Source organism: Populus alba, chromosome 3 (assembly GCF_005239225.2).
Source record: "Populus alba chromosome 3, ASM523922v2, whole genome shotgun sequence".
Taxonomy (NCBI): Eukaryota; Viridiplantae; Streptophyta; class Magnoliopsida; order Malpighiales; family Salicaceae; genus Populus; species Populus alba.
The window spans coordinates 1,236,343-1,259,703 of record NC_133286.1 but is presented as its reverse complement, the minus strand read 5'-3'; the positions used below and the strand labels follow the sequence as shown (position 1 = coordinate 1,259,703).

Here is a 23,361-nt window from a genome sequence, read left to right as displayed (position 1 = left end):
TGTAATTGCTGCAAGTCGTAAAAGCTGCCTTCACTTTCATTGGTGAGGTACTGGGTACCCTTCTGTGTTTTTTTTATAAAATTCAAAAGTTGGCGTCCCCTTTTCTTTGGTGCGAACTCCTCATAATGTAATTTCCTAATGCTTAGTAGTAACCATGCAATTTATTAATTCGTCGAGCTTGACCCATGAACAATATTAAAAAAAAACTTTACCATCAACAATATTTTTAAAAAAAAAAACTACAAAACTATATTCTCAACCAGCTCAATATTAAAAAAACAAAATGGACAAAAACAATTATGAAAACAAAAAACACAAAAAAAAATGAAAAAAGAAGATGATAATTTTGGAAGAAAAAAAAGCAAAAACAAATAATTATAAAAATGAAAAAAAAAAAAAAAAATATAGGGAAAGTTAAAAGTTAAATTTTCAACCAGCTCAATGTTAAAATCATTTAAAAAAAACACTGTAAAACAATCTATAGTGTTTTGTGAGGAAATATTTGCAATTATAATTCTCAATCAGCTCAATATTAAAAAAAAATCAACAAAGTTGATTTTTGACAAATATAAAAAAAAAAAAACAAAGGAAAAAAAAATGCAGGGAAACACTATAATAATTTATAGTGTTCATGAGAAAATCTAACAGTTGTAATTTTTTAACCAGCTCAATATTAAAAAACATAAAAGCGACAGACAATTTAAAAAAAAAAACGTAACAAAAAAAAATCATATGGAAAATACTGTAGCAATCAACGATGTTTTAAGAAAAAAATTTATAGAAAAAAAAAAAGCTAAATTGTCAACTGGCTCAGTATGAAAAAAAAAATATTTGACAAAAAAATATTTGGAAAAAAAAACACTCGCTAAAAAAACATGTGGGGAAACATTGTTTAGCATGGCAAAAATCATGTGGGAAAAACATTGTAGCAATCTACAAATGTTTTAAATAACTACAAAGCTAAATTCTAATCAGCTTAATATGAAACAAATAAAATCAACAAAGATAATTCTTGAAAAAAAAAAATTATTTAATAAAAAAACCATGTAGAGAAAACACTGTAGGAATCTAGTGTTTTAAATAAAAAAGATTAAAAAACTTAAATTCTCAATCAGCTCAATAATTAAAAAAATAAAATCAACAAAAAATAATTATGAAAAACAATATAAAGAAGAAAGACAATTTTGGGAAAAAAAATTTAAAATTAAAAAAAAAAACTCGGGGAAAGCTAAAGGCTAAAGCTTAAATTCTCAACCAACTCAATATTGAAAAAATTAAATTTGACAAGATAATTTAAAAAAAAAACATGTGGGGGAAACACTACAGCCAAACAAAAACCATGTATGAGAAACACTGTAGCAATCCATATTGCTTTTTTTTTTTAAAAAAAAAAAACTACAAAAACTAAGTTCTCAACCAACTCAATATATATATATATATTATATATATATATATATATAGACAAAGACTATTAAAAAAAAGAGAGTCAATTTTGGGTAAAAAAATGAAAAAAAAACATGTTAAAAAAGGAAACAAAAGCGAAAAAAAAAAACACGTGGGGAAAGCTATAGTGTTTTAAATAAAAAAAAACTAAAAAAACTAAATTTTCAACCAGCTCAATAGTAAAAAATAAAATCAACAAAAATAATTATAAAAAAAAACAAAACAAAAAAAATATTTGTAAAAAATGACAATTTTGGAAAAAAAAGAAAAAAAATAAAAAAAAAACATGTGGGGAAAGCTAAAGCTAGATTATCAACCAGCTTAATATTGAAAAAATAAATTTGATAAACGATAATTTTTTAAAAACTATGTGGGGAAACACTACAGCAAAACAAAAACTATGTTAGTTGGAAACACTGTAGCAATCCATATTATTTTTTTAAAAAAAACTACAAAACTAAATTCTCAATCAAACTTGATATAAAAAAAAATCTACAAAAACCATTTTGAAAAAAAAAGAATAAATAAATCATAAAAAAAATGTATGAGAATATTATAGCAATTTACCAATATTTTTAAAGAAAGAAACTACATAGTTAAATTTTAAACTAGCTCAATATTTAAAAAAAAATTAGAAAAGATAATTTTGAAAAAAGAAGAAGAAGAAGAAGAAGAAAAAAGTCAATTTGGGTAAAAAAAAACATGTAAAAAAAAAAAAACAAAAGCAAAAAAATAAAAATTACTACAATGAAAAACCTACACATTTTAGAGTATTTGTTAATATATATATATGCAGGCAGAGTAACAAAACAAAACCATTATTTTATTACCCTGCAAGTTTTCTCTCGATGTTGAGTGGAATATCAAAGCACCTTTTCCGTGCATACCCAGCCCTTCTTCTTTTAGTCATCCTAGCCGGTCACCAGAGTTGCAGTGCTAGAAATGTTTATAAATTAAATAGGTCAAATTTAAAATGTTAAATATGCCAAGTATAAAGAGAGAAAAAATCTAACAAAAATATGTCTAAAATACCCAAAAATATATATATTTTTCATCACTACAATACCCACTACAACAAAAAAAGAAAAAAAATATAGTTGTATCATTTCTATTAGAATTCACCATTTCCTTTTACTTTTTAGTACATGTATAATTTTTCTTGGATAATAAAAAAAGATTAAAATAATAAAAATGATTGATTTATTTTTCACTTAAAAACACCACAAACACTCCCTCAAATCATATAATAACCCGAAAAAACCTCAAAATCATTTAAAAAACTGCAAATTAATAAAATTAAAATTCTTCAAACAAAGCTCAATCTCTTTTCTAAAAAATGTTTAAATAAAACAATAATCACTATCAAACTTTCATTATCAAATAAAAACATCAAGAAAGATAAGTGTCATCTCTAAAAGGTAGCTCAAATAATTATTATTTTTTTTCTCTTTATTTTTTTCAAGCGACTTTCTTTTTTCTCTCAAATACAATAACTCAAAAATAAATAAAATAAAATTTTGGATTAAAATAAAAATTGTCATGAATTTTGTGTGAGGCAAGTAATTATTTTTCTAGTTTTACTTTTCAATCCTCTTTCTTTAAGTTTTGTTTTTTATGATAATTTGAAACTTATTCAATTTAATTTGGTGTGAAATTAAAAGGAAAAAAAAGATTAAAATAAAACAACAAGCAAAATTAAACTGACTCATGTCTTTGCTAATATTAAAGTACTATGCTCTTCACTGTGTTTTATTTATAATTTTATATAGGTCAAAGTCTGTTCATATATTAATTGACTGAACGGTCCAAGACGACCACTACCTTGATTTTGTAATTGCTGCAAAGTCGTAAAAGCTGCCTTCACTTTCATTGGTGGGTACCCCTTCTGTGTTTTTTTATAAAATTCAAAGTTGGCGTCCCCTTTTCTTTGGTGCGAACTCCTCATGTAATTTCCTAATGCTTCAGTAGTAACCATGCAATTATTAATTCGTCGACTTGACCCATGATCGATCCCCTTTTGTATTGAATGAGGATGGACCCTGTTTATAAAAAAGTATTGTTCTCAAGACCACATAATACATATATATATGCAGGCAGAGTAACAAAACAAAACCATTGTTTTTATTTCCCTGCAAGTTTTCTCTCAATGTTGAGTGGAATATCAAAGCACCTTTTGGGTGCATACCCAGCCCTTCTTCTTCTAGTCATCCTAGCCGGTCACCAGAGTTGCAGTGCTAGAAAGAACAGTGTTTACTGCGCTCCATCTTCTTGTGGCAACATCCAAAATATTAGCTTCCCTTTTCGACTAAGTACCGATCCCAAAAGTTGCGGCAACAAAAAATATGAACTTACTTGTGAAAACAACCGCCCAGCTTTATACTTGAAGAAGAAGACGGTAAAATATTACGTTCAGGCAATCGATTACAGCAACTTCACGATTCGACTTGTGGATGCTGATGTTCAGAAGGATGATTGCTTCTCTATCCCTCATCATTCTTTAATCATGGAATTCTTTGACAACAGGGATTATCTTCCATATAATCGTGTAAGTTTCCTTGTAAGTTTTATTTTTATAAGTTGCCCAAAGCCAATACCGAGTCCTCCAAACTATATTGTGGATGCTTCTTCATGCAAAAATGGTAGTACTCTTTTTAATTCCCACAATATGGAGGGTTATTCCAACTATGTCTTTATTGGTTCTTCCTTGGGGGACATATCGGATTCGTGCCATGTAAATTTGATGTATCGAGCGCCTTTCACTTATCGTAATTTCCTATATAGATGTCCGCGATAGTATTCTATATGGGTTTGATCTTTCATGGTCTGGGGCCTGTTGTGATTTTCTGAAAGAGAACCCCTGCAACCTTGATGAAGCCGAGATAAGCATGCGTTGCGGTACGTCTCTCTCTCTCTCTCTCTCTCCCACACAGGTCGCTGATAAAAAGAGGAAAATAATGCGTTACCGTTTGTCTTAAGCTCTTATTAGCTCTTTCATTCATATCAGTTGCATAATTATTCTCTTAAAAGGATTTTAATTAATTTCATTAATTTAACTCTTTCTTTTTTATATATATATAGATGTAGGATTAAGCGGTACTCCAATCCAAATTGCAATAGGTAAGTACCTCTCTTTCACATCACAGTTATATTTTTTATATCAATATGCGAATATAAACATGATTGTCATATTTATTTTATTTTATAATCTGTTTGTTTTGTTTGAAATAATAATAATAATAATAATAATTAATTTTTATTATTATTACCAATACCCGGAACATTAACATATATTATCCAATAATGGGTAATGACCAGAGTACTTGGCTTGATTTTTAAACACCCCCTCCACAGTTATATATGAAATTTCTCTCTCTCTCTCTCTCTCATATTTTAAAATCTTCTACCTCTTTCTTACAGCCTTATTAATTTTTTTTTAAAAAATATTTTCTCTATCATAATTTTAATTTTACACCCCATATATTATATTAAACTGACCTTCACCTTGTAATGATAATTTAAAATATTATATACAATTCCTCAACCTTTTTAAATCAAAAATGCATAATTATTTTATATTCCCCAATAAAAAGTAATATCGGTGTTACTTAGTCTCTTTATTATTTGTTTGTTTTCCTTGCAGGTTTTCTGACTAATCATATACTGCGTTACCTTGGTAAGAACTTTTCTATTTATCTAAATTCTTGAACATAAAACCTAAATAAGGTTCAAGAATTGGAGAGAGAGATCTTTAGAAAACTTTGCTATTACGTAAACTCTCTAACTTTTCTACCTAAAATCTTGAAAAATTGCATGAAAGATGGTGAAAGGTCGAGTATGAAGTAAGGATATCCACTATAGATGCCTATTTCTAGCTAAGTTTAAAGTAAATTTAAGAAGTTTTGCCGTTAAAAATATATGAATTTGTTGAAATGATTAGCTCTCAGAATGATAATCCACTCTGTTAATAATGAATTCAATTCGATAATCTTTCAGTACATTTCTTCTTAATTTTGCTTTAAACTCTTCAATTCTATTTCTAGCTATCAGGTTATTTGAATACCAAAACACACTTTCATGCTCTTTCCTTCAGTTAAATTTATGAATTATAAGATTCTGAATATTGACGCAATGTTATCTTTTCCTTGAAATGTAGTCATCGATTTATGGCCGCTAAATAGGTATTTACCAGGTGAGGAGTCTTTATTTATTATGCTTCAATTTTGAAAAAAGAATATACAAATTAGATTTGATACATTTATCTCAAAGGCATTTTCTTTATTTTTTTTGTATACCAAAATCTTAGACACTGACAAGTGACAATACCTTTTCTTCTTCTTCTTTTTTGATGAATATAGTTGGCGGCTGGATATTTTTTCGAAGCTCAGGTGAGTTAATTTATTTTATCTTATTATAACACTTTCTAAGAAGAGTAGTACTAATAAATTTATTTGTGAATTATGATATATGAAAACAAAACATACATATATATACATATATAACATACATATATACATATATATATAACACACACACACACACACACACACACACACACACACACATATATATATATATATATATAACGAATATAGTTGGTGGATATTTTATCGAAGCTCAGGTGAGTTAATTTATTTTATCTTATTATAACACTTTCTAAGAAGAGTATTACTAATAAATTTATTTGTGAATTATGATATATGAAAACAAAACATACATATATATATATATATGTATGTATATATATATATATGTATGTATGTATGTATATATATATATGTATGTATGTATGTATATATATATATATGTATGTATGTATATATATATCCTAAAGGATTTAAATAATGCCCTTTTCGTAGCCTTTTCACTTATATTTTTTTATATATATTTCACTTATTTACTTTGCTCTTTTTCAGCTATTGTAGGGCAACCACGATTGGAATTCAACTTTTATAAAAACGGTGAGGATTAATTAGCTCATGCATGTCTTATTTTAGGCTAAATTACAATCTTTCTCTTACAAAAATGGATGTGAAAGTTTTCTTTTATTCGGTTCAAAGAGTTAATCTAAATATTTGGTGTTAGTTTAGATAATTATACTTAATTATATATTAGTTTAATTAGAAGTATCATAAAATTATTACAAAAACCATACAAAAGTTAAAATTATTACAATTCAAAATTCCTTAATAATATTTCTTGAAGGGATGGTTTTAAAAAAGTTTAATGCATATATATTGGGTATAAATAGAAATTTTTTTTTAATATTTTATTTTCCTTATAAGAGGTTATTATAATTTAATTAAAGAATCTTACAATTGCTAAAATATGATGTATAAACTACGTACATTTCCATATGATTATACATGCATTGTTTAGCGCATGAGAGCATTGAGATAGAAGTTTTTTTAAATTTAATAGAGATTATTAGCAAGTTTATCCATATAATCTTATTTTAGTCCTTATCTATTCTTGGTTATAATTATTACAATTTTAGTTTCTCTCTTCAAATTAGGATTTTGTTGAAACTAAAATTGGCAGGACCTGATTCTTCTTATATAACGAAGACCATCTCTTCGGATGCACTAAGCATTTTCATAGTTTTGCTGATTACCCTTCTTGTGCTACTTGTGTTCATCGGTAAGTGTTCTCTTTTGCTTTCTTGGAATAACTGTGAACCATTAAATGTATGTATATATTAAGATGCAAAATCATTAAGATGCAAAATCTTTAGAAGATAATATCAATCTGAGAGATACATATTTAATAGTTTCATCCATGCATTACCTTTTGCTCATTTTCATCATTTAAATTGTTAAAAATAAGTCTTTCAAATTTAAACTCCTCAATTCAATTCTAATTACTTATTTTCTTGCAATGGATGTCAATTTTCAATTAAATATGGAGAAGTGTCAAAAATTTAGAAAATGCCAAGTTACCAAAAATAAAAGAAAGATAATACAAATTATAAAAAATAAACAAATGGGAAACATTAGGGAAAAAAATCAAACTTAAAATCTCTAAAAACTCTTAGAGACAAATTAAATACTAGATTAAAATGGAAAAAAATAAATTGTAACCCTTCATTGAAATTTTAAAATGGACAATGAATGTATATTAAGATTCAAAACCATTAAGTGCGATATTATCTCTAAGTATTGGTACTTCAATGGTTTCATCCATTATCTTTTGCATATCTAAAAAATTATCAATTAAAAAAATAGAAAAAATAAATTGCAAAGCATCTAGTAAGAAAAAAGAAATGGAGTATTTAAATTTTTTTTAAATATTAAAAAATAAAAAATTTAAATAGAAAAGAATGACTTAACATATTTTATTTTTCTCTTTTTCTCTGTTATGAAAAAATAATATTTACAATACTCTATGGTGTTTTTTTTTTTCTAATGGTTTGTGAATTTCATTTTTCAATCTAATTTTTTTATTCAAATTTATCTCAATTTTCAAAATTTGAAATTTTTTCTAATATTTCTCAATTGTTGATTTTATAAAAATGTTTCATTATTCTTTTTTTAAAAAAATTATAGGTGTAAAATTCTATATTCTTGGCATGTGTTGACATTTAATGGAAGCATTGATCAAATCACAATAGAGGGATCATATTAAAAAATATCTAGAGTAAAGGGACTGAACGAATAAAAAAATAATATTAAAAATATCAAGAATGGAGGTGTGAAATATACAATTATTTCATTGTTTATTAGAGCTCTGAGTTTAAAAAATAGAGGATTAGGATGGAATTAAAAAAAATGAATTAAATTTTGAGGACTCATTTTAATTGTTGTTCTAAGAAATAAAGAGAGATATTTTATAAGTTCATGAATAAAATTACAAAATTTGAAAACAACATATATTGGCAAGAAAAACTTGATATATATATATATATATATATATATATATATAAATGTTTTTATGTTTTGATTTTTCCCTTAAATCAATTAAATCTCAATTAAATTTTATTTGGTGATAAGAATTTCAAATTAAAAAAAATCGATGCTTTTGTGGATACATGTTTGAATTAAGAATCATAATTTTATTTAGAAAAAAAATTTACATGGCAATCTAATAACAAATAATATGTTTCCATAATTGATTAATGTTCTTATAATGTCTATATGCAGGGATATATCATACACTATTATTCATTTGTGGGCTTCCATGTCTCATAACCTTATTGGTCTATAAATGGCGAAGAAGGCATTTATCAATGTATTGTAAGATTGAAGAATTCTTGCAAAGTCATGATCATAATCTCACGCTTATAAGGTACTCTTACTCGGAGATTAAAAAGATAACTCACGGATTCAATGACAAGTTAGGTGAAGGAGGTTATGGCTCGGTGTACAAAGGAAAGCTTCGTAGTGGCCGTTTTGCAGCTGTAAAAATTTTGCGCAAAGAAAAAGGTAACGGGCAAGAATTTATCAATGAAGTTGCAACCATTGGAAGAATTCACCATTGCAATGTGGTGCAACTCATAGGCTTTACTGTTGAGGGCTCAAAGCATGCCCTTATATATGAGTTCATGCCTAATGGATCTCTTGAAAGATATATTTTTTCTAAGCAAGGTACCATACCGCTGAGCAACCAGAAAATATATGAAATTTCTCTCGGGGTGGCTCGTGGCATTGAATATCTACATCAAGGTTGTGACATGCAAATTTTGCATTTTGACATCAAGCCTCACAACATTCTTCTCGATGAAAATTTCACTCCAAAAGTCTCAGATTTTGGACTTGCAAAATTATATCCAACTAATAATAGCATTGTGTCCCTTACTATGGCTAGAGGAACGATAGGATACATGGCTCCTGAGTTATTTTACAAAAGTATCGGAGGCGTCTCTTACAAAGCTGATGTCTATAGTTTTGGGATGTTGTTGATGGAAATGGTTGGTAGAAGAAAAAATCTGAATGCATTGGCAGATCATTCAAGTCAAATGTACTTCCCTTCATGGATTTATGACCAGGTTAATGAAGGAAAGGATATACTTGAAGATCAAGCGACAGAGCAGGAAAAGAACACAATAAAAAAGATGACTATAGTGGCATTATGGTGCATACAATTGAAGCCTATTGATCGTCCATCGATGCATAGAGTTGTACAGATGCTTGAAGCAGATATTGAATCTCTACAAATGCCTCCTAAGCCTTTTCTCGTTCCACAACAGACATCAAATGATGATAGGATCAATATGGCTAATCCAACAAGTTTAAGAGATCCGTCGAATGTTTGTAGCATTGATTCTTCATATTAATTTGGTCGTTGATAGAAATACTCTTATATGTTTGTTTATTTAAGTAATATGTTAATTTTGAATACCTTAACTATCTGAATTTTGATGATAGTCGTGTTTGTTGTCGCACGCGTGCAGCGTCGCGACGATCGCCCACCACCCCCCATCATCGAGTGTGGTAAGTCTATCTATTGTGGAAAATATGGTGAGACAAGGAATTCTTTGTCTCTTAGCGGTGAAAAATAGAGTGGGAGTCGCCACCTAGTATTTTGTTTACTAAGAAGCCTAACTGGTCTTAGAGATTGGGTACGGAGACTGGTTGCATAAAGGAAAGGTATTAGCTCCCCAAATACGCCCTAGCTAAGGTAAGTTGCATTGTTTTATTGTCTAAAAAATTCTAAGGTCTTATCATATTGGTCCGTCTAGGGTTCAAGAAAAGCCCTCTTCAATAAGGAGGTTCTTATCTTTTGGGGTAAAAATCTAACCGGTCTAATATCTATAAAGGACTACCTTTTTAATATCGGAAATACGTTTTACGTATAAATTCATAATCCCAGACATTAAAACAAAACAAAATATTTTTTTGAAATATTGGCCAAGTTCTCATAACTTTAATAAACTGGTTATTAAAGCCAAAATGCATGCTAAAATAATATTTTTTTTTTGAAGTTTTCTTTGTTGTATAAAAATATAAATATGAGTTTTTTTTTTTTAGCTTTGAGAGACTTGGCTGTATGCCTAAAGATAAAAGTTCTTTTTTTGAAAATCGGGTATTTTTAATATTGGATTTGTATTTTATGCTATAAAAATACAGACCAATCTTAGTCTAAATGACGTAGAAAAATCTGTGGAAAAATCACAATTTTAAAATATATATATAATAAAAAACACACAAGAACAAAAAATAAATAAATAAAATAAAATGGACTGGGCTAGGCCTGTATTGGTTCAGCCACAAGGCTGGACTCAGCCCAGCCGCGTGGGCTGGGTTGATGTTCCAGTCCGCATAAAACAGGGCTGGACTCAGCCCAGCCGCATAGGCTGGGTTGATGTTCCAGCCCGAAGCAAAATGAGTTGGACTCAGCCCAACCATGTGGGCATGGCTGGGCTGATGTTCCAGCCCGCTGTAGAAGGAAAAAAAAACCATGACTGGTTATTGTGCATGAGCACAATAACCAGTTAATTAATTAGCTTGTTATTGGACGCATGCACAGTAACCGACTAATTATTTTCTTCTTGCATGTAGAACGTGCACAGTGCACGTTCTGTAGGCAAGAAGATGATTAATGACCGGCGTGAGGAGGGGAAGGGAATTTACCTAAGGCGATGATCTCGAATGGCTGAGCTGATGGTGGTGCTGGTGACTGTTCTCGGTGGCGCTGCGGTGGCGGTGGCGGTAACGATGAAACCTAGTGACAGCAGCGACGCTTCTTCTCCACTGTGGAGAGACACCAATCGGTGTTTTCTTCCCCGCCGGTTTATCCCTTCTATTCCTTTTCTTCCTTCTCCCCGTCTGTCTCTCTCAGTTTCCCAGTTAATATCCCCTGTTTTTGTGTTTCTCAGTTTCGGTCGTTTCTCTCTCAACACTATCGGTTTCTCTCTCTCTCGGTTTCCCTCCCGTTTTCTGCCGTTTTTCCTCTTTTCCTCTTCCTTTTTTCCCCTAGTTTGGGTGGTATTTATAGGGGTAGGGGGAGCGAGCTTGACCCTGCCCCGTCCCATCGCTGCCCGTGCATGGTGCGCACGTTGCCCACTCTTTCCTGGCGCCGACAGCGGTGGCCAATGGAGGCGTCGCTTGCGGGGCACGGTTGCTCTAGCATCTCATCATGAGATGGGTGGCGTCTGACTTCGGCTCTAAAGCACGTAGGAGGAAGAGACAAGGGGAAGACAACAAAACTTCTCTTCCCCTGCTACACGTCCAGGGGAAGAACAAGAAGAAACAATGCTGTCTCAAAATGGCACCGTTTCGTCTCCTTTTTTTTTATGCATGAAACGGCGTCATTTTGCTTAAAATGCACCATTTTATTTAAATGAAAACTGGCACCAAAGCGCCAGATTTCACATCAATCCTTCAATTTGTGTGCGTTTTGCATTTTGGTCTTTGGTCTATCAAAACATATATTTTTTTTGCAATCAACCCTCCATAAATTCAATGAAATCCTTAAATAAAATTTAATTGAGTTTATCAACATTTGATTTTGTATTTTTCTTCCTCAAATAAAATTTTCTTAATCAATAGGGCTCTCACCGGTTAATGATATACTGTTAAATTTCAATATTTGTATTTTGAACCTCCTAAACCAATTTTTGATCATTTTTTGAGTGCTTTGGCATCCTCTTTTCATTGATATCTTTTTGTATTATTTATTTATTAATTTATTTATTATTTATTATTATCTTTATATATTTATTTTCTCTTTTCTTGTGTGGGGACCTAAAAATGAGTTACAATATTTGTTAAAACTTGCAATTAACTGGCTTACAAAGGATCCAATATACACTAGTTATGTATCGTTCTCACATTAAAATATGAATTTCTAAAATTACTTAATGTTTGTTCCATTATGACATTGTTTCTTTTTATTTTATTTTATTAAAAATAACTTGTACTCTCTTATAGTTATTCAAAACTTTAACTAGTCTTTAGAGGTCTATGACAAGGGACATGTTAAGTCTAAGAAAAGATAATATCATCCCTGAAACATCCAAACTGAAATAGATTGCATTGTCAATCTTGTCTTCATTGCTAATAGTTTGTTATGCTATGCTATTATGATTTATTTACAAGGTGATGGTGAGTTCATCACAATATATTAAACTCTTTATTGAGGGTTCAAACCTAACCATTTTAAAGTCCAGTTGGTTAATTTTGTCACTCTCAATTACTTAGTGAATTACCAACTCTAAGTTGATCAATCCTAATCACAACTCAAATTATATCTATGGATATATTAGTGTGCCTATATTAAGCTTAGCGAACCCAACTCAGATCAACACTTCCAACTCTAATGTAATGTCTTCAAAGTAATGGTTTGTTGTGAGTATATTTATTTTAAGCATAAAAAATAAAGAACAAAAAACATTGTTTTATTTGAGAAAAAAAAAAAGACAAAAGTTTGTTTTGTTAAATTTTGGGTATGTCGGTCTAATGAGCCTTTAGATTTTAACAAAAACTTATTATGACTAATAAACTTGTCATTAAGTTCAAATATGCATGCATAAATATATTTTTTTTTAAAATAACATAAGAACATTTTTATTCAGATGCGAATGCAATTTTTTTTTAAAAAAATTATATTTTTATACTAAAACAAGTATTTTTATAGAATGCTAAAATATAAAAAATATTTTTTTGCCTTCTAATTTTTTTAACAAACAAACTAGGAAGACAAATGCTTTTTTCTTTTTTTAACAATGATAGAATATACAAAAATGATTATTTTTGGAAGACCAAGTAAAGAACAAAAAACATTTTTTTTATTTGAGAAAAAAAAAAACCAAAGTTTGTTTTGTTAAAATTTGGGTATGTCGGTCTAATGAGCCTTTTGATTTTAACAAAAACTTAATATGACTAATAAACTTGTCATTAAGTTAAAATATAAATGCACAAATATTTTATTTTTTTTAAATAACATACAAATATTTTTATTCAAATGCAAAAACAATTTTTTAAAAAAATTTATATTTTTATACTAAAACAAGTATTTTTATAGAATGCTGAAATATGAAAAACATTGTTTTGCCTTTCTTTTTTTTGAACTTATAAAATAGGAAGACAAATGCTTTTTTTTTTTTGTGTTTTTTTACAATGATAGAATATACAAAACTGATTATTTTTGGAAGATAAAAAACTTAACATAAAACTTGATGTCCCCCCCCCCCCTCTTGAACGTGAGTATGCTTGACCCTAACCCATCAAACCCTTGAATGCAACCCAAAACAAACCGGACCAAATAATAAAAACCATGGCCGAAAACTCATCAATATGTATCAAGGAAAGTCTATGCCCAGCCTATTGTACATTGAAACCTAAAAACACTAACCCACAACCCCGTTACCTGGCCCATAGCCCATCACACACGACCCAAATTAGAAGCCGAACGATCCAAAAAGAAGACGCACATTAGCCCATTGTCATACAAAAACCCTAAAGCTCATCTCTTTTACTGACCCTATTAACCTAAACACGAATTCAGTCAGCAACCAGAGGCGTGGAAGGAAAGAAGGAAGAGCAAAGAAACTACTGCAACTTGAAACAAACAAGATGCAAGCTTAGATTAATCAAATTGGAACTTTTTCTAAAAATCTCTTAAAAAATCATTGCAATAGCAAAATGAAATCAACTCCATTCTCTCGTCATTCTTCTATTTATACAAACAAAAACACCCATAAGCGGAATGAATTCATGGAAGCAAGCTGAATTGTTAAGAAAAAAAAAAAAGGGAACATACCTAGAAAGATGATGGTACTACTTGTTATAACCCATTTTTGGATCCCCAGACAAAAAATAATAAAATACAAAATAATAATAAATCAAAAAATATTATATATAAAAAAAATGATAGTGAAAAAGGATTTCAAAACACTCAAAAAATGGTCAAAAATTGGTTGAGGAGGTTTTAAAATACAAAGATTAAAATTTGGCAGTATTTTATTGATTGATGAGAGCCCTGTTGACAAAGAAAATTCAATTTGAGGAAGATGTTTATGGACTCAATTAAATTTTATTGAAGGTTTAATTGAATTTATGGAGAGTTTGATTGCAAGAAAAATTGATTTTTGGAGTTAATTTGGGCTTTAATTAGAAGAAATTAAAGTTCTGGGTCAAATTAAAGTTCTTGGTCAAATCAGAGGCTTAATTGCATAAATATTGAAGTTTTATGGCCAATTAGGGACTTAATAGAATAAATCCGAGACCAAGGACCAAAATGCAAAACACGCGCAAATTGAAGGATTGATTTTGAATATGACGCGTTTTGGCGCCAAAATCCATTTAAATAAAACGACGTGTTTTGGGAAAAACAAATCCGTTTCATGCACTGTTCACAAAAAAAAAACTTGAAACAATGTTGTTTTGAACGACACCCATGTCTTCTTCCCCTGGACGTGCGAAGCAGGGGAGGAAGAACAAGATTTTTTCCTCTGTTCCACCACCAGCTCTCTCTCAAAAAGACGCCGACAACCCACTTGCTAGCCATGTGGTGGAAGAATGGAGGGGATGTACCCCTTGGGCAGTTCAGGGCGGCACCACAATGGTCGCCCCAGCCACGTCTCCTTTCCCTGTTTTTGCCTATAAAAACAGGGGACGGGGAAGACCAAAAAAAGGAGAGTGTACAGAAAGGGAAGAAGAAAACAAAAAAAAAAAACAAACCAAGAGAGAGACAACAAGAGAAGAGAGAGAACACAAAAGAGGGGAAAGGGAAGAGAGAAGAGCAGAGAAGGTCGGGGAGACCGAAAGAGGAACAAAACTGAAGGAGAAAGAAGAAGAACAGAAAAAAAAAAACAGAGGAATAGAGAGAGAAAGAGGAGAAGCACAGGGATATAGAGGAGAGAACCGAGAGTAAAAACAGAAAAAAGAGAAGAAGAAAATGCAGGGGTTGCTGTCTTTACACAGAAAAAGAAGAAGCATTGCAGCCGCTGCCACCGAGCTTCCCAGCCACCGCCGCTGCCGCGAGCCACCATCAGCACCGCCTCGATGCCACCGCAGGTCAGCCCTTCTCCCTTTCTTCTTTATCCCGCTTCTTCTCCTTTGCTGCCATGCCTCCATTGTTCACGTAGCATGTGAACAGTGGAGGGCATTGTTCACACACGTAGATGGGCCAGGTTCGGCCCAGCCCATGCATTTGGGCCTGGTTCGGCCCATTTCAAATATATATATATATATATATTTAATATGTTGTGATTTGCTCACCTTTTGATTTATGTCTTTTTTTTAACTTAATATCGATCTGTATTTTATGTTGTTAAAAATACAAAATCCGATATTAAAATACCAGGTTTTCGTCAAAACTTCCAGAAATACAAAAAAATTTGAAAAAAGAGAAAAAAAATTTTGTGCATACGACCAAGTGTCTCAAAGCTAAAAATCATATTGTATTTTTCATACATCAAAAAAAAAAAAACAATGTTTTAGTATGCATTTTGATTTTAATAACTTGTTTATTAAAGTCAAGAGAACATTGGTCAAAATTTCAAAAACAATAAAGTTTTTATTTTTTTTTGTTTTAATATCAGGGTTTATGAATTTATACATAAAACGTATTCCTGATATTAAAAAGGTATTTTATTTTGACGACTTAAAACAATTAGGTTTTTTACCTGATAAAATAAGGATCTCCTTACAAAGAAGAACTTTTCTTGAACCATAGACATATTAACAAATAGAAACCACAACAAGATCTTAGATTTTATCAGACATTAAAGCAATGCATCCTACCTTAGGTAGAGCGTATTTGGGGTGCTAATACATTCCTTTTACGCAACTAGTCTCCGTACCTAATCTCTAAGACTAGTTAGGGTTCCTAGTGACTAGAATAGTAGGTGGCGACTCCCATTCAAATTTTTCACTGATAGGAGACAAGAATTCTTTTTCTCTACACATTTGCCAGGTAGAACCTTATAATTTTTCCTTGAGAGTGAATGATCTTCGTGACGCCGCACACGTGCGACACTACTTTTGAAGAACAAGAAAAATATTTGTTTCATTAAGAAAAATATGTTAATAATATATTTTTTTTATTTTTTAAAAAATTATTTTTGAGATCAGCACATTAAAATGATTTGAAAATATCAAAAACATATTAATTCAAAATAAAAATTTAAATTTAAATTTTTTCAAAAAACACTTTTGAAACACAATGCCAAACATATCTAAGCTGTGATTGGAGCAAAACATGGGTAAAAAAATCACCCTTTCCATTTATGTTTGCAAACCCAGATTTTATGCTAATTTAATATGAAAGGTACCAATTTTAGTCGAAAGAAGAAAGTAGTTTTGTTTTATGCCACATTTTGTAGATTTTATCTCAAAAAATCAAAATAGATTTGATACAATAAAAACTTATTTTAAAACATCATCACTAATGGAATAAGGGTCGAATAAAACCACAAAAGTAGGTTAAATTTTTATACAGATTCAATGTGTTCAAAAATAAAAAAATACAAAAATCTCTCACACGTTAAAATTAAAAAATTCAGAAGTATTATTCATCATTAGCTGCTAAAATTTAAGTTACATATGTTTAAATAGTTTTGAGAAATTAAGCCTAATGGATCTATTATTATATGCTGAATTGATTCACTTATAAAAATTAACTAAAAACCTTTACTAATAAACTCAAACTCTAATTCAAACAAAGCCTTGGGCTATAGAAAATAAAAAATAAAACTCATAAATCATAAGTCTTTATCTGCCCAATGATCCTAAAAATCAATATGTTATTAAATACCACCCGTTTTTTTCCTTGTGTAATAGGATGAATAAAAATTCCTTGTAAGAAAATGATTTTAGAACATTAATAAATTCTAACCATACTTAGAAATTATGTTGTAACTCATTAAAGATCCTTGTAAAATTAGAAAATTTCCAAAACAAGTTGTCACATCTTCGTAGAAAAAAGATTTTTTTTTTTTATCAAAATAGAAAGTCTATAAGTCAAAAGAAAATAAATAATAAAATTTATATAGTCTGTTCTAACTTATATTACAAGCCCGTACTGAACATCGATTCACCTGAAAGTTTACCTCAATATAAAAAAATTATCTTTAAAATTTTGTGATAAAATTTTAATTCAATTAAATAATTTAGTTTAAAATTATATTTAATAACGTATAATTATACCGTACTTTTACTATATAATTCAAATCTACCTTCCATAAATAAATAAAATATTGAAGGAAAAGAGACTTTGGGACGCCTCACATCACGAGTCACCACAGGAGAGGTGGATGAATTGGAATTTTGAATGCCAAGTCTGTCAGTTTAAAAACGAAAAAACAACTATATATGCACATCGTTTAAGGACCTCCCACAAGTTGGCCTACTGGTATTTCCATTTACAATTTTGGGGACGAAGAACTAGCTACCTACTGCTTACTCCTTTCAATGTTGACAACTATCCAACTATAGATATTTAATCGGCTTATTTATTGTTATATTTTTATTAATATATGTATTCAAGTCAGCTTACGTACTTCTCGACTAATTACACAAGCTTTGAAATTAACGACCATATAAATTTTTATTGATCATCAATATTAGCAACCACAAGGCTCGAACATGAGATCTCAGGAGGAGCAAACATTTTAGTCCCAAACTCTTACTATTGGGTTAACTACTAGATAATTGGCTTATTTTATACCATATTGCATGTGGCAAAGGCCCAAAAAGCAACGATTTTTGCTCAATTCTGCCCCTGGATCTGTTATGCCAGAAAACATGACCAATATTTCCTACAGAGATGTCCATGATATTTTGTTATATGGATTTGGCCTAGATATATATCTTCCCATTGATCATACATATTTTCTTCTTCTTGTTAGCTCTTGGTGGCTTTGAACTATTTTTGTTTTTTTTTTTTTCAAACTACTAGAGGTAGTATAATCAATCTTAACAATATTTTGTTATATGGATTTGAGCTTTCCTGGTACTCAGCTTGTTGTGATTCTGTCAATGAGATCCAGTACTGCAACTATGATAGTACATATTGTGATTCATACGGTGCGTTTTGTTCTAGCTCTATCTCTCTCTCAGCTTACCTTAATTTGAATATAGATTTCATAACAGCACAAATCTCTCTATTTTATACTTGATAAAAGAAGGTGTTTTATGCAAATCCATGACCATTGTCTTGTTGTTGTGACATTGCTTAAAGCTTTATCTTGTTCTGGGTTTATTATAAGTTAATTGGCCTAGATATATATCTTCCCATTGATCATACATATTTTCTTCTTCTTGTTAGCTCTTGGTGGCTTTGAACTATTTTTGTTTTTTTTTTTTTTCAAACTACTAGAGGTAGTATAATCAATCTTAACAGTACATTGTAACGACAAAAAAAGGGGAAAAAAACGAAAAGAAAGAAAATTGATTCTACTGAAAGTGTTAATGTTTGTGTCTTGAAGCTCTTGCTATATACATATTTCCTTCATATCTCAATTAAACACAACTTCGAATCTTCATTTCCTTCCTGGCTGCTGGAGTGTGGTACTGTTTTGGTTATCAAGCTAGTTTTTTTATTTCAGCTGGGCCAGAGATTTGTTCATGTCCTGTGGTTTTGCCTTTTTTCGTTTGCTTGACTGTTGCTTTCCTTGGCAGTCCTTTATATTTGTTACTTTCTCCATGTTGGCCTATTTGATCTTACGGTTCTTTATTTCAATCAATTAGGTATTCAATGACAACGCAAACCTTCAAAACTCAAGTAATTTGATGATTTCTTCTTTTATATGAACGCAGGCCTCAACGATATTTTATTAAACTATTCCATCAAAGATTGGTTCCAAATTGATGGAATAGTTTAATAAAATATCATTCTGCAATGATGGATACTTGCTATTTCTGTCCTTCTCATCAAATTGTTTTTTTCTAAACATATGAAGGTCCACGTCCTGGATTGAACTAGATAAATGTCTTCAAAATATATGCCCAAGCAAATCATAGGGCAATACATGTGCATTATTGTGAAGAGATTAGAATCAAAAGTATCTTCCATCGTGGGTGATAAATAATCTCATCAGTTATATAATTTGCTTTATTTGGATTAACGAGTTTCAATTATTATTATTTTCTAACTCTAATTTCCTAGAAAAAATAAAATACAAATGCACTGTGCATAAGGTGACATAATTTAAATCATTTGGTGCTTCTCAACATAGCTACCAGTACATTAATGTTAGTATCAGAAGTTCCACCTTCGCTCGTAGCCTCGATAGCCAGCTCTTTCCATTTCTTGGAATTCATTTTCATTTCTCTGCCTCTATCTCCCTCGATTGCAAATGGCAATCTCTTCTCTTTTCACAATTCCATGCTCATCAACCTTAGCTCTGACCCCCACCTTCCAAGCATCTTCAACGAGTTTAGAATTCGTTTGTTGATCACTCCATCCTGGCATTGTCACCAATGCCTCGATTGTTGAGTTCCAACCGCAATGTGTGAAAAAACATCCCACAGCCTTATTTGCTAGCACTTTCACTTGAGGACTCCAATTCACTAGCAATCCCTTATTCTCCACTTCTTCAACAAACCCTTCTGGGATCTTCCCTTTCTCAGAATCCATCACCACCCTCAAGAAGTGAAAATTGCTCCTCTTTAAGCCCCATGCAATTTCCTCCATTTGCTTGTTGCTTAGAGTAGCACAGCTACCAAAGGACACATATACAACTGATGCAGTGGGCTTAGTGCTGAGCCAATTGATAGAAAGAGATGCGTCTATTTCACAGAGACTAATACCGTAGTCATCCTCATCATCAATACTCTTGTCCAAGTATATTGATGGGATTGTTGGTCCAATTGTCAATAACGGGCAAACTTTTGGCATTGTATCCACTACCTGAAGGAACAACAAAATATTTGTGGAGATTTGGACCCTTAATTTACATAACATAAAAACACAACAAGTTCAAATTATTTATCTCTAAATATTCATGATTCTGTTACCTTTACTGCTAAGAGTTTCAAATTTTAATCATTTACAATTCACAATTATTTGGGATGGAATTGATGAAATTAATTGGTTTGGGATGGAAATTGAAAGAGAATGAGATTTTACCAGAAACCGTAAAAGAAGTGCAAATAGTTTTAAAGTCCAATTATGCGGTACAAAATTGCCTACCTCACACTCCAGCTTGTAGAAAGTGTTGATGAGGATACAATCAGCCTTGTCCAAATTAGCAAACTGACTCTGGCAGAACAACAAATGTTGGCAAGTCTTGAAGCTCAAGCAGTAGTGGTAATCCCTCGATCAACACAGGGGTTGAAGAAACTGGCATCTTTAACGCTTCATGGTAGACATTGTAAAAGATGTGATCAACAGCACAAGCCTGTGTAAAAAAAGCAGAAAAAATAACCCGAAATCCTTTGCCACATCGAGAGCCCAAGCCAAGAAAGGCTCGTATATTACAGCATGGATAGGGCTTGAAGAGGTTTGGTATCTGTTGATGAGATCTGATAGGGTTTTTGGACCAACATCATGTAGGCTTGAAAGATAGGGTTCCCTGCTACCAGCTTGATTAAATCCATCATCATAGCCATCTGATATGGTATCGAGTTGAATGGGACCAATTGATGAGGATATGAATTTGGTGATTACGAAGGTGACTTTGAGCCCTTTGGAGAACAGACGTGGCTAGAGAATTGCAGCATGGGATTTATGTGGCCTGCGCCTGGCAATGGAACTACTAGTACATGGCTCCTATTGACCATCTTTTCCATCTCTCTCACCCTCTCCGTAGGGCTCATTGTTGATTCATTTCAATAGTGAAAAGAGTCTTTTGGAAGTGAGTGGATGGTTAGGAACTCTCCACGTTATCAACGATGACATATACTGCAGATTACAATACAGTGAATAGTAATCAAAAGAATATGAAAAAAAAATAAAAAAAATTGAAAGGGGTGAGATTAAAAAAGAATTCCAATTCTATAAATTATTAAAAATAAAAAAAATAATCAAAAAAATAAAAATTAAATATAAAGGATTAACAAATTGAAAAATTGTTCTAAAATATGTAGAGGACATGCTCGAAAACTTAGGAAGAAAGGGAGCACAAGGGGAAATATTATATCATGATCTTCAGGATTAACAATTGAAAGGAAGTAAGGGCCTTGGTTAAATATCAATAGGTTTATCACTAGGGAGATATGATATCATGATATCCTAGCATGATCTCTAAGTTCATAGGATATCCTAGCATGATCTTCAAGCTAATGGTGAGAGAATGAACCATAAGCTTGTCACATGGCATTAAGAACCAAAAGCTTGTCATTGGTAGAAATGTAATGAGCTTAAATGTTTTCATTAAAAAATTTCTTCCAGATAAAGTTATAATCCACTTCAACTAGATTGGAAGACAAGGAAAGGGCTCGAAAGTTATTAACCTATAGGCAAGCAAGGTGTTGTGTTGAGAGTGACATGGGATTCTTTAAGAAGCATATAAACCAATAAAGTTCTCTACCTATGAATGTCATTGCTTAGTGTCATAATCTAATTTTGAACCCTTTAAATTTATCTTATAAAAAAATGTGTATTTAAAAAAATCCAAAAAAATATATAATATAAAATCCAAAAATATTTTTGAGACACGAGAAGATAATCTTCAAGCTGCAAAAAATCAAAATACCAAAAAAACAACTAGATTATGATAGTTTTACAAGATATGATGGAAAAAGGAAGAAAATTAAGGTTAAAATTCAAACTTGACCAAAATTGGAAGGAAATATTCCAAACTTCTAACAAGTTTAATTGACTTATTTAAGGACTTAATTAAAGAAAAAATAAGTTTAAAAGTCTATTGGACAAAAATTGAAAGAATTAATTAAATTCAAGGACTTAATTAAACTTCTAATGGGTTTTGTAGATTTAATCAATGACTCAATAAAAAAAAAAAATCAAGTTTAAAGGTATAATTCGAATCAATTCACAAAGATTGTAATATTAGAGACAATTGAAATTTTAAAATGCTAAATTGGTGTAAATAGGGGCTTAATTAAAGAAATTTGAAATATAAATTTCAATTGAAGACCACATTGAAGAAATCTAAAATCAAGAACCACTTTGGCATCAACACATTTTATCAAAATTATCCAAAAATATTTAAAAAATAATTTAAAATAAAACAAATCAAATTAGGTATCGAGCATGTACATGCCTCTAATGTTGCGCGATATTGTCATCCCTTTCTTCTTTTTTTCTAGTTTTTTTTCCCCTCGCACACCGTTTTCAAAAGTTCACCATGATGGTGGATAAGAAATGTGGAAGAACATGGTTTGATTATATGGGCAAACATTGTTTGTTTCCTTTGTTTTGTTTGGGCCGTATTAATTCATGTTATGGGCTGAGTGTATATATTTTTGTTTACATGGGTTGCACATTTTATTTGGTTTTATATACAAAAAACAAAAAATCATTCCTTATATTTTTAATTATATATGGAAACGTCTCTCGAAAATAAAAATAAAAAATCATATTTTCATAAATAATAAAAATAAAAACAACATACAAGGCATGATTTAAGGTGTATTTGACACCCTGTTCCCTCAAATTTTGAAATTTTTTTTATTTTTTTACTTAAAATAAATTATTATTATTTTTTTTGGATCGTTTTGCTGATGTTAAAAATATTTTTTAAAAAATAAAAGAACTTCATTTTGATTCATTTCTAAATGAAAAATACTTTGAACCGCCACCGTTACCACAATCTCAAACACACCCTTAGCATCTTTAAATACAAAAATTCAAGAAAAATAGTTTTGTTGATATATTTGCAATCATTTTTAGATTTAATAACTAGTTTATGAAATATATTAGAACTTGGTTTGCATTTAAAAAAAATTATTTTGATTGTTTGAATATCAAGTATTACAAACTTATATGTAAGGATGTATTCCAGATATTAAAAGAAAATTAGAAAAGAAATGGACATTAGAATGGTTAAGATTTAACTTGATAGGATAAATATTTTTT

At 30.5% G+C, this 23,361-nt stretch overlaps 1 protein-coding gene and 2 pseudogenes across 1 annotated transcript; 2 read left to right on the top strand and 1 right to left on the bottom strand.

The window, feature by feature from the left end:
• Nucleotides 1–3,537: 3,537 nt before the first annotated feature.
• LOC118055646 (uncharacterized) overlaps nucleotides 3,538–23,361 on the top strand; it is a 49,318-nt pseudogene continuing 29,494 nt past the window's right edge.
• LOC118055647 (rust resistance kinase Lr10) lies at nucleotides 5,590–9,820 on the top strand (the record flags this gene model as incomplete). The annotated part of the gene is made up of 5 exons (XM_035067592.2): nucleotides 5,590–5,632; nucleotides 5,799–5,828; nucleotides 6,357–6,401; nucleotides 6,982–7,080; nucleotides 8,580–9,820. Coding segments are annotated over 5 exons (1,350 nt in total), but the record flags the coding sequence as incomplete, so codon positions are not given.
• Nucleotides 19,444–21,233, bottom strand: LOC118055640 (flavonol 7-O-beta-glucosyltransferase UGT74F1-like; annotated as a pseudogene).